Here is a 16,442-nt window from a genome sequence, read left to right as displayed (position 1 = left end):
TGGGAGGCAGAGGCAGGTGGATTTCTGAGTTCGAGGCCAGCCTGGTCTACAAAGTGAGTTCCAGGACAGCCAGAGCTATACAGAGAAACCCTGTCCCAAAAAAACAAAACAAACAAAAAAAAACAAACAAACAAACAAAAATGTGTTCATGTCAAAATGTATCCCAGTAAGTCAGTTAAAATGAACTGGTGTTTTTATTATCAGTCCACAATGCATACATCAGTTGTGGTCCAAGGAGAAATGGAATATTTCAGTATTCGAATGATCAAAAATGTGGCGAGTAGAGAAATGAATAAAGGTCTTTATTTATTTGGGTCCCAATGGAAGAAGAAAGCCTGTCACTATGGGTACAAATGATTTGCTGCAAACAGGAGGCTAGGTGCTGCCTAAAGGACCAGGGAAAAGATAGAAACCCAGAATAAAATACTTCTCACTGATCTAAAAGCAGACTAGATGTTTGAGTGTGCATACAGTGATGCTTAAACCCTTGAAGTCCTCGAACGGAAAATGCTGCCTGCTAGCGAGAAGGGGCAGAGCCAAGCTCGCTCTTAGTTCGGCCTTTGTCCTATCCTCCTTTGCCCTTTGCCCTTTGCCCTTCTGACCTCTTTACACTTAACTGTAATGCTTACATGGGACCTCTCTCTCGTGTCGAAAGCATTTCCAGAAACGCATGCATGTTCTCACAAGGTCTGGGGACCACATCACCGGACACCCAGCTATTTTTGACCTGCCATGCTCTAGACTCCACCACTCCCACTACTGTCCCCTGTCGGTTTTTCAGCCTTGCCAGTCATTAGTCATCAGATGCACTCACTAATCCTTCTGCATGTCTCACCTCACCAGAAAAGACTATGTTTTCTCACATAAGGCAATTTTTTTTTTAAGACTCCAGCTACTCACCGTGACAAGCTATGTGTTTTAGATAATTTTGAATGGACTGTGTCTCCTTATCGGTATCCAAAGGAAAGATGAAACCTCTGTTTCTCTTCACATTGATCAACGGTTCGACTGCAAGCAGAAGAATTAAATCCTTCTCTGCTTTCTTTGACTCGGGGCTGGCCTGCTTCTGCGAAAAGCGAATCCCACAGGTTAAATAGCAAGTGGATGTCATTTTAACAAAACGGAGACACTGATGAAGAGCTTTGCATGTGTTACCTGGAGAAACTGAATAAGTTGTCCAGCTAGGGATTCGAATAATCCCCATTCTTCATACGTGAAAGCCAGTTTTGCAAACCTCACAGAAGCATCCACGGAAATAGCATTTCTCTTTTCTATGACATTCTCCAGGAGATTCGTTTGGGGGAAATCGAGTTTTCCACTTGAAGGAACATTTGAAACTGGAAAATGAGAGAGGAATGTTTGGATGCCATTCATTCGAGGAGACGTGCGTTAGATATTCGCTGTCAGACCCTGTCAGACTTTAGGAAGAGGAGAAAGAAAAGGGCGCTGTCCCCAGCCTCACTGTCACTGAGGTTGCAGGCTGGTGGAACACATAAGAAACCTAAGTGAGGACTGGAGAGGTGGCTCAGTGGTTGAGAACACTGACTGCTCTTCCAGAGGTCCTGAGTTCAAATCCCAGCAACCACATGGTGGCTCACAACCATCTGTAATGGGATCTGATGCCCACTTCTGGTGTGTCTGAAGACAGCTACAGTGTACTTGCATATAATAAATAAATACAGTGCTGTGGAGACAAATAAGAAGGGTTATCAAAGGGTAGGTCTGAGGGAGGACTTTCCCTGAGGCCACTCAGAAGAACAACCATGGCACGCTGCAGAGATGGTCAGAGGTTAAGAACATTTGCTGCTCTTGCAGAGAACCCAGGTTTGGTTGCCAGCACCCGAGTGGCAGCTTACAAACTGTCTGCAATTCAAGTTCCAGGGAATCCAATGGCTTCTTCTGGCCTCTGTAGACACCAGGGCACAGGACGCCAGGCACACATATGGTGTACATACATGCATTCAGGCAAAACACCCATACACATAAAACAAAAATAAATCCTTTCTGTTTCTTTTTAGATAAAGGAGTGTGAAGTATAAGAAACTGGCCAAGAGTGAATTAGCCACATAGGAAGCTTGATGTTAGTAACGAGGAAACGTGTCCAGCTAGTGATTCTCATAATCCCCAGTAGCTATATCCACAGCAGGATCAGCTATGAGCTAAGAAGCATCATCGAACACGGGAAGGCAGAGGGAGAAAAGGCTGCCAAGGAGAAGAGTCACCAGGAGCAGGCACTACAGACCCTAAGGAAGAGTGGGGGAGGGAGGGAGCACTGAGTGAGCTTCTCTGAGCAGAAGGGAGACCGGGGGGGGGGGGGGTTCAATAGAGTGGTAAGACCAGAGGCTGCCTTGTGTATAAATAAGTAGAAGGAAAGACTTGGGAGCAGTACACATAGGCAACTCCCGTGGCGTGTCTGACCATCTCAGAGACACCCAGGAGGAAAATGAGAGAGGATCTGGGATAAAGGGACTCCTTAGAAGAACTTGATGGAAAGGCATGAAGAAGTGGGGACGTCCTCCTCCCATTTCAATGAAAACAGGGTACGTGCCGATGAGGTTAAGTTTTAGAATGTGAGTGAATGAGGTCAAAAGAATTCTCACTTGATGGGTTTGTTTTTTTTTTTAATTGAAAATGAAATATTCTGATCCCCTCCCCCAGTTTCTCTCAGAACCTTTCTTTATGAAGACATGGGTCTAAAGTATGGGATCAGAGACTCACTGCCTTCAGAAGAACAGACAGATGCACACGCACGCACACACACACACACACACACACACATGCACATGCGATATAAACTTATATAAGCTCCACTCTACTCTTTGGGTTGTTTTTGAGATGGGTGGGTGGCCCCATACCTCAACTGGGGGGCTGTGCCTAACCTCTGTATATGGTCTCTACAGGTTCTCTCTCCCTTTTGTTGGGTATTTTAGCTAATGTCATCCCTGTTGGGTCCTGGGAGCCTCTTGCTTTCCTGGCATCTGGGACTTTCTGGTGGCTACCCCCCAGTTCCCCATCCCCCATAGCTATACGACTCTGTTCAATTTCCCAATCCTCTGTACCTCTTCCCTGTCTCCTCCCACAGAGACTGAAGGAAAGGCCATCCAGAGACTGCCCCACCTGGGGATCCATCCCATCTGCAGTCACCAAACCCAGACACTATTGCTGATGCCAAGAAGGGCTTGCTGACAGGAGCCTGATATAGCTGTCCCCTGAGAGGCTCTGCCAGAGCCTGAAAAATACAGAGGTGATGTTCAAAGCCAACCATCAAACTAAGCATGGGAACCCCAGTGGAGGAGGTAAGGGAATAAAGGAGCTGAAGGAGCTTGCAGCCCCATAGGAAGAACAACAATATTAACCAACCAGCCACACACACACACACACACACACGCAGCTCCCAGAAACTAAACCACCAACCAAAGAGTACACATGAAGAGACCTATGGCTCCAACTGCATAAGTAGCAGAGGATAGCCTTATCTGGTATCAGTGGAAGGAGAGGCCCTTGTTCCTGTGAAGGCTGGATGCCCCAGTGTAAGGGAATGCCAGAGCGGGCAGGTAGGAGTGGGTGGGTATGTGAGGGAGCACCCTCATAGAAGTAAGGGAGGAGGGAGTTTGTGGAAGGGAAACCGGGAAGGGGGATAACATATGAAATGTAAATAAATAAAATAACTAACAAAATATAAAATATCAGCTTAAAAAACAAAAACAAAAACAAAAAAACTTGGGCGGGAGAGATGACTCAGTGGTTAAGAGCACTGACTGCTCTTTCAAAGGTCCTGAGTTCAATTCCCAGCAACCACATGGTGGCTCACAAACATCTGTAATGGGATCTGACACCCTCTTCTGGTGTGTGCTCACATATAATAAATAAATCTTAAAAAAAAAAAAAACTTACACAAGCAAACACCTGGCTTCCCACATCTCCTAGGCAGACCTTAGAGCCAGATCTGCTGGCTGCTGCAAGGCCATAGAAGGTAAGTTCAAGTTTGTGTGGAAAGAAAATTCAATATGCAAGTATTTTCAAAGAAAACCCACATTCTTTACCACAGGAAGCAGAAAAGTAGATCAGAGTGAATGAGAACACAAGTAGGAATGTTCTCTCAGAAGCATGAAGCAAGAATCTGGTGCCTAGAGAACGGAATGGAACAAGTGGGAACCGCATCCCCAGTCTATCAGTGGTAAGACTGTGTGCTCACTCGGTGGGTGACAAAACGCCAAAAAAAATGGAAATTCACGATGAAGAGCTCTCTCAGAAGTCATAAGAAAGGAACAAAGACAAGGAAAGAAAAATAGTGAGATGGGAGTTGGTGGTGAATATTAAAATGTTGACATTCATTTAGTTATGTAGCTTAGGGAAAGAGAGGTAGACACAGAGAGGGAAGGGAAATACAATGGGAAATGGTTGTTTTGTTCTTTGGTTGTTGGTTGGTTGGTTGGTTGGTTTGGTTTGGTTTGGTTTGGTTTGGTTTGGTTTTGATGCAAGAGCTCAAAATGCCTCCTGCATCACTGGACCCAGTATGATGAGACATAAAAATAACAACAGATAAGAGTATGAAGGCTATGATCTATAAAAACAATGAGATGAAATGAACATTGAACTTATACACACAGAAGCCCTGTGTCTAAGACATGAAGATACACTGTGCAGATGTTAAAAAAAAACACTCCCCGGGCGGTGGTGGCGCACTTGGGAGGCACTTTAATCCAGCACTTGGGAGGCAGAGGCAGGTGGATTTCTGAATTCGAGACCAGCCTGGTCTACAGAGTGAGTCCCAGGACAGCCAGGGCTACACAGAGAAACCCTGTCTCGAAAAAAAACAATAAATAAATAAATAAATAAATAAATAAATAAATAAATAAACAAACACTCTTTACACATGAGATGGATTTTATATCCATTGTCTAGATGCTTCAGAGTCCTTGATGCTTAGACCTGAGTATAAAGAAAGAAATTTGGATACAAGCAATGAACACTGGCAGGTAACCATGACAAGTAGAAATTGATAAAACTGATGACTGCCTTACAAAAGCACACAAAGGGCATGGAGGAGGCAAAGATTTCTTTCTTTTCTTTTTTTTAAAGATTTTATTTATTTATTTATTTAATATATGTGACAAATACACTGTAGCTATCTTCAGACACACCAAAAGAGGGTAGCAGATCCCATTACAGATGTTTGTGAGCCACCATGTGGTTGCTGGGAATTGAACTCAGGACCTCTGGAAGAGCACTCAGTGCTTTTAACCGCTGAGCCATCTCTCCAACCCGCAAAGATTTCTTAAATACAACAAGAAAGGATCAACTCTAAGGGATGTATTGGCAAACTGGATGACGTTAAAATGTAAGAATGTCTGGGGGCCGCTCAGAAGTTACAAGTACTGGCTGCTCTTCCAGAGAACCCAGGCTTGATTCCCAGACCCCACCAAGAACCAGAAGTTAAGGTCATCCGTCATTCTAGTTCCAGGGGATCAGATGCCCTCTCCTGGCCTCCACCAGCACCAAGCACACAAGCGGTGCACATACATAAAGGAAGGCAAAAGACTCAGATGCACAAAATAAAAGTAAAGTTAAGAACTTCTGTCACAAGAGATACCGATGAGAGAATGAAAAGAGCGGCTGCAAAGATGACTTGGCCAGGAGAGTGCCCGCCGTGCACATTGATCCGTGTGAAAGGCCAGGCATAGCCGCATATGTCTGTCATCAAGGAAACAGAAACAGGAACAGCCCTGGGTTGCCTGGCCAGTCAGTCTAACAAAACCAGTGACCCTGATTCAAAAAAAAAAAAAAAAAAAAAAAGTGATTGCAAGAGAGAGGGGGTGAAGGGAGGGAGAGATAGGGAGAGCTCACACACACACACACACACACACACACACACACACAGATTATCCCAATGAACAAAAACTAAAATCCTTAACAAATCAAGAATTAAAGAAGCTGTCTTCAGCTGGGAAAAAAAAAGCCATAAAAATCCCTTTAGTCAGTGTCTGAACTAAGGGTAAAACGTTGAAGGTCTTCCATCTACTGTCAAATTGGGACAAGGAGGTCAGGAGTCAGCCATTAACACGTGTTTCTGGTGATTCTAGTCAGTGCGATAAATCAAGAAATGAAAAAAAAAAAAATAGAAGAAAGTAAGAGACTAAAACCTGAAAAGGAAAAAACTATAACTGTCATTACTCAAAGATTATTATTATTATTTTAGAAAATCAAAAATCTACAAATAAATTATTTATAATCATGACCACTGGATTCAAGGTCAATCTGTAGATTGAATACCAATTTCTATCATTCAGAAGGTGTTCAATACCAGTGTCTTCAATAAAATATCAACATTGTATTTACGTATCAAAAGTTCTTTNCCAGCCATAAACAGCTCCGACACAACATCACGTAGCTCCATTTCGTCAGTAACCAGTGGTCCAGTCTGCAGGATTCGCCTGTTTGAGTCAGAGAGGGCTTCCAAGACAGCCAGAAACCGGGATGAGGTGCTGTCAAGTAGCTCATCCAGCAGCCGTTCGGTGACCGTCCGTGGCCAGGGCAACTAGAGCAGGAGAGAAAACCAGAGCAGCTAGAGGCAAAGACTATGGATGGGTAGGTGGGTGGGTGGGTGGGTGGGTGGATGGATGGATGGATGGATAGATAGATAGATAGATAGATAGATAGATAGATAGATAGATAGATAGATAGATAGATAGATAGATGTGGGTGCTGGGAATTGAATCCTGGGTCCTCTGGAAGAACAGTCAGTGCTCTTAATCACTATGCAGTGGACGTTTGGTGCTGTGAGAAGCTTTTCAATGCTGCCAGCTGTGTGACTCTGAGCCCTGAATTCCTCTTGGATAATGAAAAAGCACCACAGCCTGTAGTTTCTAAGTTCGCCTCCAGGTTCTGAGATTCTGTGGCTTTTCTGTCAGAACCTGCTTACCACCACCACCAACAACAACAACAACAACAACAACAACTGCCCTTGCCTTCATTTCCAGACCCCGCATGACCAATCACAGAGAAGAGCTAGCTGCCACCATTTAGAGTGGTCAGGGATGGCTTCAGGGAAGTGGGAGAACTGAACCCAGAGGACACTGAGCTCAGAGAGGCTACAGGGAACTGTAAAGACGGAAGGAAAGACGGAGGACAGGAAGACCAGAGGATGAGAGGCAAAGGTTGAACCCCACAGAGTATCTGACTCACTCCCCCAAGACAGTACTCAGTGCTGAGGATGGGAGGGGCCGTGTGACCAGTGAAGACACTGGAGAAGTGTGACGCTGGAGCACTTCCATGCCAGGCATTGTGGCTTCTCCAAGCTCTCTGTCATCCCCGCCAGCAGAGAAGCCATGCAGTGTCTAAATAAATTAGAATTTCTCCCAGGCCTGGCCCTGAGCAGCCATTTAGCAGGCCTTCTGATGACTCTGCTGGCCCTAAAGTGCAATGGGAAATTATTTTTAAGTCTTCTGAGATGTGAGGGACGTTTGTCACTATAGAATAGTCTAGACACTCGCGATGCTGAACCCAAAGCTAATGAGAAAACCTCAAAGCTGATGTCAGGTGCCCAGAGGCGAGGGTTTGCGCAGGCCAACTCTGGGGGCTGTCCATTCGCAAGGGGCTTTTATGCAGACCTTTTCCAAGCTCATCTTCAGCAACTCATCCGTTGACGTTGCAAAACTGGGATAGTGGAAGGCCCCAAAAAGAGAAAGGGATAGCCGGGCCTGGTGGCGCAGGCCTTTAATCCCAGCACTCGGGAGGCAGAGGCAGGCGGATTTCTGAGTTCAAGGCCAGCCTGGTCTACCAAGTGAGTTCCAGGACAGCCAGAGCTATACAGAGAAACCCTGTCTCGAAAAACAAAAAAAAAAAAAAGAGAGAGAGAGAGAGAGAGAGAGAAAGGGATGCTGGGAGGCCATAGCTCAGTCAGGAAGACATTCCATGGCTCTAAAATCAGGGACAGGCTTGAACGTACCCAAAGGAAGAACCTATACACATTGTAAGAGAGTGTCGAGAAGGGGAGCCATGGAGACTTACACTTTGAACTTCCTTTAGGTTGAGTCTTAGCTTCGGTCTTAACATATTTTTGTTTTTTCTTCTAGACTCGAATACTCCTCTTTTGAAGATCATCACGGCCATCTGTCTCCACAAGAAGAATCATATAAGAAGTGACAACGGCACGCCTCGGTCACTAAGATTGAGCGCTCAGTCAATAGCGCTGTGCAGTAAATCTCTTCCATTTCATGAAATGTTCATACCTTTATCGTGGCCTCTCTGTAATATTTTCGGGAGGTTTCCAGAGAAGAAGAGGAGCTCATTAATTCCAGCTGCCTTAACTCATCAATTTTAGCTAGCGCACGCCGAGCAAATGCCTATGTTGCAATTAAAACAAATTTAATTCACAATAAGTTGGAGAAGAGTGATTAAAAATGTATAAGAATGGTATGTTTTGATGTCTGAGGCATTTGATTTAATCGGAACTAAACTGCAGGCTGCTGTTGACTTTTTACAACATAGTAGCTTTCCAATCTATCATTTCCTATGAGCACCATTAAGCTCTATAAATCTAAAGTTAATAAACATCCTGACACATTAACTTTATGAATTATAGAATGTTTAGAGGAAAGCCAAAATATAGATTAAACAGACCTTTGTACTGAGCACTGCTCCCGGAACAATGCACACAAACCTGCTCACACTCGAATGCACACGCACGTGCACACACTGTATACCATACAGAGACGGTCTTCACGAATCTCAACCTTTCTAGTATATCACATGATAGATTCTCTACAGATGCTCAAACGACCACTACAGGGTGGCCTCTGAAAGGCCTTATTCATTTTCAAGTCTCCAATATCCACATGCAGGAGATCCTGAAGAACCTGATGGAGAGGCTGGGAGAAGATAGGGTTAGCTCCTGGAACCACCTTACCACCGCGATGATTAGCAATAGAAATAGCAACAAGGGTTGGGATGACCTCTTGAAAGGAGGAGAATAGCAAAAGATTACGCCATTGGTGGTTCCAGGGTGCAACAGATTGCATGTTCGACTTCCAAAATTTCATGCCTTTTTTTCCAATTTTGCCAATTTTTTTTAAATACTCCTAGATTTTCACAAAGAAAGTTCCAGACCAACTATAATATTAAATCTAATGAATGTATAAGTTCCCCAGTACGCAAGAACCCAACAGGAATCAAAAGGTCAAAAACACCCTGTTCTGTCTCCTATCACTTCAGGAGCTGTGTAGCAAACTAAGCCTTCCTAGCACACACAAGTGAAACATGCATATGTGGTAAGCAGTTTCTAGAATTCTCCTGAGCTGTAGAAATAGCCCAGCAGGGGATGCATTCACGGGCTCCCTTAGCTAGGGACTGCTAACACCTAACAGATCAGAATTAATCCAGGCAGGAGAAAAACAAACAGAAGAAACTATTAGTGACCAAATTATGTACATCAGTTTGGGGACAGAACAGAAGTAGATCCGAGCATGGCTGTAAAAGCTGTGTTCTGCACGGGGCTCCCAGCCAATGGGCTAAGGGGACTCTGAAACCCAAGCTACAGTCCTCACACCAGGCTGTGCAGCCTGGGGAAGGGATGCCTCGGCCTAAGGAAAGAGTACTCTTTTCTAATTTTCACCAAGGCTACATTTGCTGACAAGTGAGTACCATGTACCATAGGGAGGATATTCGTTTAAAATTATACTGAGATTCCACGCCAACTAATGGGAGCCCCTGCTGTCTTATTACTTGTCAAGTATTTGGTCTAAAAGATGTACCCCCAAAATGGGGAAAACAAATACAGCAAATCAGTCTGAAGGCAAAGAAGGATCAAGATGAACGTATAATAGGTGCAGTGGAGTCTAAAACTGAGCAGGGGAGGAAAGAGCTTCCACGTGAAAGCAAATGGAGAGGAGGAAGATGCTGGAAGCTGGGCAGAAGAGGGCAGCGAGGGCTGGGGAAATGGGTCCATGGGTATAGTGCTGGCTACACAAGCATGGGTGTTAGCATTCTGTCTAAACTCCACCCCACAGTTACCTGGCAACAGCCAGGTGTGCCTGACTCACTAAGAAGGAGGCTGCTTGCCCCCTCCTCTCTCTCTTGCCTCTTTCCCTCTTGCTCCCCCTCCCCATTCCCTTCCCCCTCTCTCCACTTGGTCATGGCTGGCCTCCNCTCTCTCTCTCTCTCTCTCTCTCTCTCTCTCTCTCTCTCTCTCTCTGTGTGTGTGTGTGTGTGTGTCTCTCTCTCTGTCTCCCTTTCTCTGACTCTACTACCCTCCTAACTCCCCTCCCCATGCCCTGAATAAACTCAATTCTATACTATACCATTGTGTGGCTGGTCCCTCAGGGGGAAGGGACGCCTCCCCATGAGCCAGCTTAAATATCCCCCTCCCCCATACCTCACCACACCCCCATAAAACATATTCTTATGTCTCTTTATCTTTTTATAAATACATCAATGGGGACCTGAGTTTGGATCCCCAGACCACAGGTAAAGCCAGGTACAGTGGCTCACATCTGTAATCTTAGTACTGCTATGACAATATGGGAGGCTGAGACAGGCAAGTCTCTGGAACCTTGTTGGCCAACCAGTCTGGAGTAAGCCACAGCGGACAAGAGATGCTGCCTGAAACAAAGTGAAAAGCGAGGACCGAGACCTTGCCAAAGGTTGTCCTCTGACCTCCACATGTGGTCACACACACACACACACACACACACACACACACACTACACACAAAAGAGTAAGGAATAAAAAGAGCAAAGAAAGTCCAAGCTGGCAAGGCAAGAGTCAAGGAGAGAGAGTGCACACACAACATAGAGGGGGAAAAAAACACGACACAAAAACGACAAAAGGGAAGAGCCAAGAAGAAAATGTCTTCAAATGAAGCCAGGAGTTTCTTGGGTTTGCTTCTCTCCAGTTCTTTGGCTGGTCTGTCTGTTGCCTTGTGACATCTAACAGAGAGAGGGTTGGATAGGCCGTACTTCAAGTGCTGAAGCCATCCACCTTAGAGAGCCACATACCTCCCCGTGGATTCCATCCTGGCAGTCATAGTGGCACTGGCAGACGGCAGTGTAGAGAGTGGCTCTCCATGTCAGGTACCTGACGGACAGGAGCGGGACAGAGGACTCCATGCACATGCTGGCCCACAGCAGGAACTCCAAGGCCTGGGAAGTAGAGAGCACAACTGAATGGATTCTCATCTCTTACACTAGCCTTAGAGATTACTCAGAACCATCAATGTCCACGCTTTGAGCTCAGGTTATTGGCTAGTCTGATCGGTTACCATCAACAACGAGTCAAAAATAAAAAAACAGACACACACACACACACACACACACATGTACTTGTATATATGTGGAGGCCAAAGTCAACACTGAATGTCTTCCCCAAACACTCTCCATCTGAGCTTTTAGAAACAGAGTCTCTCACTGAACCCGGGCCCCAGTGACGCGGCTGCACTGGCTGGCCAGCTAGTCCTTAGGATATGCTTGTCTCCAGCTCCTCTGTGCAGGGATTATAGGCACACAGTCATGCCTGGCTTCTTTATAAACGTGGGTTCTGGAAATCAAACTCCAGAGTTCGTGATTGTAAAGCAAGCACTTACCAAGAGCCCATCTCCCCACCCCTTGGATTTCTGTTTTTAATTTAAGTTGAGGGAGCCCCAAATCTCAAAGTAGCTGTTATAGAGCCTTTATTGTTCTAGAATAGTTCCTTAAGAGGCCTGTGAGCTGAGCTCATTTTCAGCAATATTCTTCAAGTGTAAACTCTAGTCTAGGAGCAACTCAAAGTTGCTAGCTGGTCTGCGGATGCCTGCCGTGTGTTGTTTTGGTTTAAGAGGATTGGGAAAATGGAAAAGGCTGAAACAGTCAGACTGAAATCAGATAAACTTAGACTGCATCCCCATCTCAGTGTCTCTCTAGACCTCAATCGTCTCATCTGTACAATGGGTACTTTATCACAGCCCAGCCATGTTGCTCTGGAGAAAGAACCAGTGTGAGTGATGGGCTGGGGTAGTGTTCAGTACTCGGTTAAGTACTTGTCATAGTCAGGGTTGCTATTGCTAGGATCAGACACCATGACCAAAAGCAAGCTGGGGAAGAAAGGGTTTATTTGGCTTACCCTTCCACACACTCCATCACTGAAAGAAGTCAACTCAGGCAGGCCAGGGACCTGGAGGCAGGAGCTGATGCAGAGGCCGCGGAGAGGTGCTGCTTACTGGCTTGCTCTCCATAGCTTGATCAGCCTGCTTTCTTATAGAACCCTGGACCACTAACCCAGGGTGGCCCCATCCACAATGTCTGGGCCCTCCCATAACAATCACTAATTAAGAAAATTCCTTAGAGGCTTGCCTACAGCCCAGACCTATGGAGACATTTTCTCAATTGAGGTTTCCTCCTCTCGGACGTCTCTAGCCTGTGTCAAGGTGACATAAAACTACCCGGGAGAATGCTCTAGAAGTGGCAACAGCAGAGCCCAGCATAGGAAAGCTGACGACCAGCATCCTGAATCCTCAAGTCAGGACAACTTTGGACAGCAGAGCAAAACGATTCTTCTAGTGAGAAAATATGGCTTCAATAACTAAAGAATAATTTCTTCAGTCGGTCAGTGACCAGCTTTGAAAGGGGACTGCATCCAAAAAGCCCCATGGCTTTGTGGATGGAGCAAACCCACCAGGTTCATGTGGTGGTTTTTTTTTTTTTCCATATTTTATTGGTTTACTTGTTGAAAGTTTAATGTGTTTTTTTTATTATTATTATTTTCTTTATTTACATTTCAAATGCTAACCTGAAAGTTCCCTATACCCCACCCCACCCCACCCCCCCACCCCCCCACCCCGGCCCCTGCTCCCCTACCCACCCACTCCCACTACTTGGCCCAGGCCTTCCCTTGTGCTGGGTCATATAAAGTTTGCAAGACCAAGGGGCCTCTCTTCCCAATGATGGCCGATTAGGCCATCTTCTGCAAGTCGGAAGTAACAGTCAGGCCTGGCTGCAGTCTTTGGAGACTCAAAAGAGGAAAGAGCAGAATCCCCCCCTCCCCCATCTAGTTAGTTTCAATTTCAAAGGAAAAGAAACTACTGGATGGAGATGAGGATTTAACAGCACTGTGCAAAGTCTTCTCTACCATCCATGGGCAGGAACTTAAGCTCCTCCCACTAGATTGGGCAGCCTGTGCATCATCCTCATATCATAACTGTACTGGCTAGCTTTGTGTCAACTTGACACAGCTGGAGTTATCACAGAGAAAGGAGCTTTAGTTGGGGAAATGCCCCCATGAGATCCAGCTATGGGGCATTTCCTCAATTAGTGATCAAGGGGGAGAGGTCCCTTGTGGGTAGGACCATCTCTGGGCTGGTAGTCTTGGGTTCTATAAGAGAACAGGCTGAGCAAGCCAGAGGAAGCAAGCCAGTAAAGAACATCCCTCCATGGCCTCTGCATCAGCTCCTGCTTGAGTTCCAGTCCTGCATTCTTTGGTGATCAACAGAAATGTAAGCTGAATAAACCCTTTCCTCCCCAACTTGCTTCTTAGTCATGATGTTTGTGCAGGAATAGAAACCCTGACTAAGACATTAACCATATTGTTAACCATACTGTAATCATATCGTAATCGTGTTGTAACCCCATATTGCCTGGCAAGTAGTGGGCACACCGAAAATGCTTGTTGACTAGCAAACAGACCTTCACTAAAGGGGCAGTTCACCAAGCTGGCTATGGAAATACTTGAAGCAATCATAGAAATGGCAGGGCTGCAGGCTCCCCTAACTTTCTTCCCATCGACATCACCAGCACTAACACCAACACCGGACATCCCTACCAGGAGTTCCTGTCCCGGTAACAAGAAACACACCGTGGCAGCACAGGGTGATTTTCAACACGAGAAGATGACAACTTCATAATCTAGACTAAAATCCACCTGGATAGGCTTCCAGCACGTAGTCCTAGCTAGATTTTCTGGGAAAGTCCCAAGCAATTCACAGCTCACTTCCGACACAGCCGTCCAAGGACCTGAAAATACCCAAGCAGCCTGTGCTCCCCGCTAGATCTGTCTCTGGGATAAATTTCCCGGGTCCCTGTAGAACTCTTTCAACTCCCTCTCCCACAGCTGGTGTTCAGTGGCTTTGCTCTAGGGTGTCTGGGTGACCACAGTGAGGAGACCCAGGCCCAGTTCTGAAGACAGGCCACTGCCAAGTCAGTAGTGCTACTGTGCCTCTGCGGCCCAGGTTGTTGGTTTACCTTGCCAGCATTGGCAGAACCTCCTACTCCCTCGCACCCACTGCCCCACAACAACCCAGTTTTGGGATCATCGTGGTTCAGAGACTATGGCGTAAAATTCTGTGTAAATACCCTCTTTGAATCAACAGGCCTTTGCAAAAATCCCTCAAAACTTCCCCAGCGAGAAAAATCACGTTTCAAACAAAAAACAGCTTCTCTTCACAGTTACACTTGGGTTTGGCAGAGAGAGAGAGAGAGAGAGAGAGAGAGAGAGAGAGAGAGAGAGAGAGAGAGCCCCAAGAGCATATTGCCATTGCCAGAAGGGACCTGAAGTTAAATCTAACCCTATCCGACTCAGAGAGTCTGAACTGTTTCTAAGACAGTGGTGAACTGGGGCTGGAATTCGAGTCTTTGAACTGTTAAGTGCAGCATTCTTTCCACTGCACAGCGAAGCCTTGACAAAGGAGAGGAGTGTGCCAAAACCACTGGAAAACCTGCTTTCAAGTCTGGAGATGAAAACCCACTGCAAAAAAAAAAAAAAAATCTCTAGCCCTAAAGGCAAGAAATAATTATTTTTATTCATAAGTAGATGGACTAAAACAGGACAATTTTCTTCGCAGGAAAACAAAACTTCAAAAGGCTAAAAAATCTGGATGGATCTAAACCATGGACCCACAGAAGCTCGCTTCAGGGGTCAGCAGGGAAAAAGCAAAAAAACAAACAAAACCGAAGCGTAATAAACCAGATCAGCCACAGGGTGGCAGTGCACCCTCGTGTATCACAGGTTTATGGCCGGAGCCATTTCAAGGTTGACTTGGGGTTTATGTAATCATACAGGAGTGGCTTAACGGCTGTGGGGGCCAAATACTTCACCAGACTAGCTAGAAAAGTAAAGCGTAAGTCCATACTGCTGCTAGTGTGTTCTTTAACGTCTGCTGAGGCCCAGACTGCCCCTTGCGATGCCTCGGAAGATCCAGAGCAAATGTGTCTGTTGACTGTTAGCCATAGGTTTGGGTAGATGACTCGGTACTGCTTAGTTCTGGTGAGTGCTTTAGTGGCTTCCGCCTGAAGAAAAGCCCTTCATCAGTCTCGGTCTTTGGGATTTTAGGGGAAAAAAAAAAGATCTGTCCCTCCCACACGGCTCCTCCATTGGAGTAGGTAAACCAGAATAAGACAGGCAAGCCAGGAGCCGATTTAGTGACTGGACAGGGGCATTGCTCTTATGGAGTTGTGAGGTGGTGCTTGTGACTGTGGCCCTCAGAACGCTGCAATCTACACCTGTAATTGTGAGCAAGCTCAGTTTTCTTCGCCTCTGCATACCCAGCTGAAAGTTTAGTGAAAACGGTGTCGTTAAAGTGTTGGTATGAGGATTATGTGAGAAGATTCATGAATGTACTTACTGATGATTTCTACCACAGAAGACAGTGGTGAGCATTGCTATGCATGCCAAACCCTTCCACAGTACCCAGGATGTTGTAGTGTCTGCAGCCATAGTGAGGGGTAGCCATAATACCTGGTTTCTACATTACTGGAAGATGAAGTCAGCCAAGAATGACACCGAGAGTACCGGGAGACGCCCAGGTCTACTTCTGTCTCATGCAGTTACAGACTTGAACTCGGGGACTGGGAAAATGGTAAAAAATGTCATGCAAGCATAATGACCTGAGTTCACTCCTCGGCACCCGTGTAAGAGCCAGGCACGGTGGTGTGTGTCTTTAACTCCTGTACTGGGAGAAGAGAGAGGCAGGCCGGAGGTTCTGCTGATACGGGCAAGGTAAACCAACAACCTCGGCCTCGGTGGCAGAAAGCACCACCAAGGTGACACAGGGCTGACTTGGCAGTGATGTGTCTCCAGAACTGGGCCTGAATCACCCCCCCCCCCAATGCCCCAGAACCAAATTGTGCAAGTTCTGTGAGAGAGAGAGTTCCTGTCTCAAAAACCAAGGTGAAGATCAACTGTGGATGGCACCTGACATCAGCTTCTGGCCTATAAACATTCATACATGTGTGCACACACACACAGAGATGCACACACAGACATGTATGTATACTCACATTCATATGTGGTGATCACACACACAGACATACAGACACGTTCACACATGTGTATACATACCCATACTAGATGAATAAAAATAATAATTTTTTAAAAACAGACAAGCCGGGCTGGTGAGATGGCTCAGTGGGTAAGAGCACCCGACTGCTCTTCCGAAGGTCCGGAGTTCAAATCCCAGCAACCACATGGTGGCTCATAAC

At 45.9% G+C, this 16,442-nt stretch overlaps 1 protein-coding gene and 1 long non-coding RNA gene across 2 annotated transcripts in view; one reads left to right on the top strand and one right to left on the bottom strand.

The window, feature by feature from the left end:
- Cfap54 (cilia and flagella associated protein 54) overlaps positions 1-16,442 on the bottom strand; it is a 287,635-nt gene that overhangs the window by 248,324 nt on the left and 22,869 nt on the right. Inside the window, exons 6-11 of the mRNA XM_021205638.1 lie at positions 10,995-11,138; positions 8,232-8,345; positions 8,011-8,112; positions 6,340-6,538; positions 1,156-1,337; positions 901-1,066 (exon numbers count right to left, since the gene is read on the bottom strand). Coding sequence (XP_021061297.1) covers positions 901-1,066; positions 1,156-1,337; positions 6,340-6,538; positions 8,011-8,112; positions 8,232-8,345; positions 10,995-11,138 — 907 coding nt within the window. The remainder of the gene's footprint in view (positions 1-900; positions 1,067-1,155; positions 1,338-6,339; positions 6,539-8,010; positions 8,113-8,231; positions 8,346-10,994; positions 11,139-16,442) is intronic.
- Positions 3,198-8,157, top strand: LOC115064690. The gene is made up of 3 exons (XR_003844499.1): positions 3,198-3,296; positions 4,049-4,177; positions 8,076-8,157. It is a non-coding gene; the product is annotated as an uncharacterized LOC115064690 (long non-coding RNA).

The sequence above is a fragment of the Mus pahari genome, chromosome 9 (genome assembly GCF_900095145.1).
Source record: "Mus pahari chromosome 9, PAHARI_EIJ_v1.1, whole genome shotgun sequence".
In the NCBI taxonomy this organism is placed as follows: Eukaryota; Metazoa; Chordata; class Mammalia; order Rodentia; family Muridae; genus Mus; species Mus pahari.
Note: the sequence above shows the minus strand (reverse complement) of the source record. Positions and strands in the feature narration are given on the sequence as shown.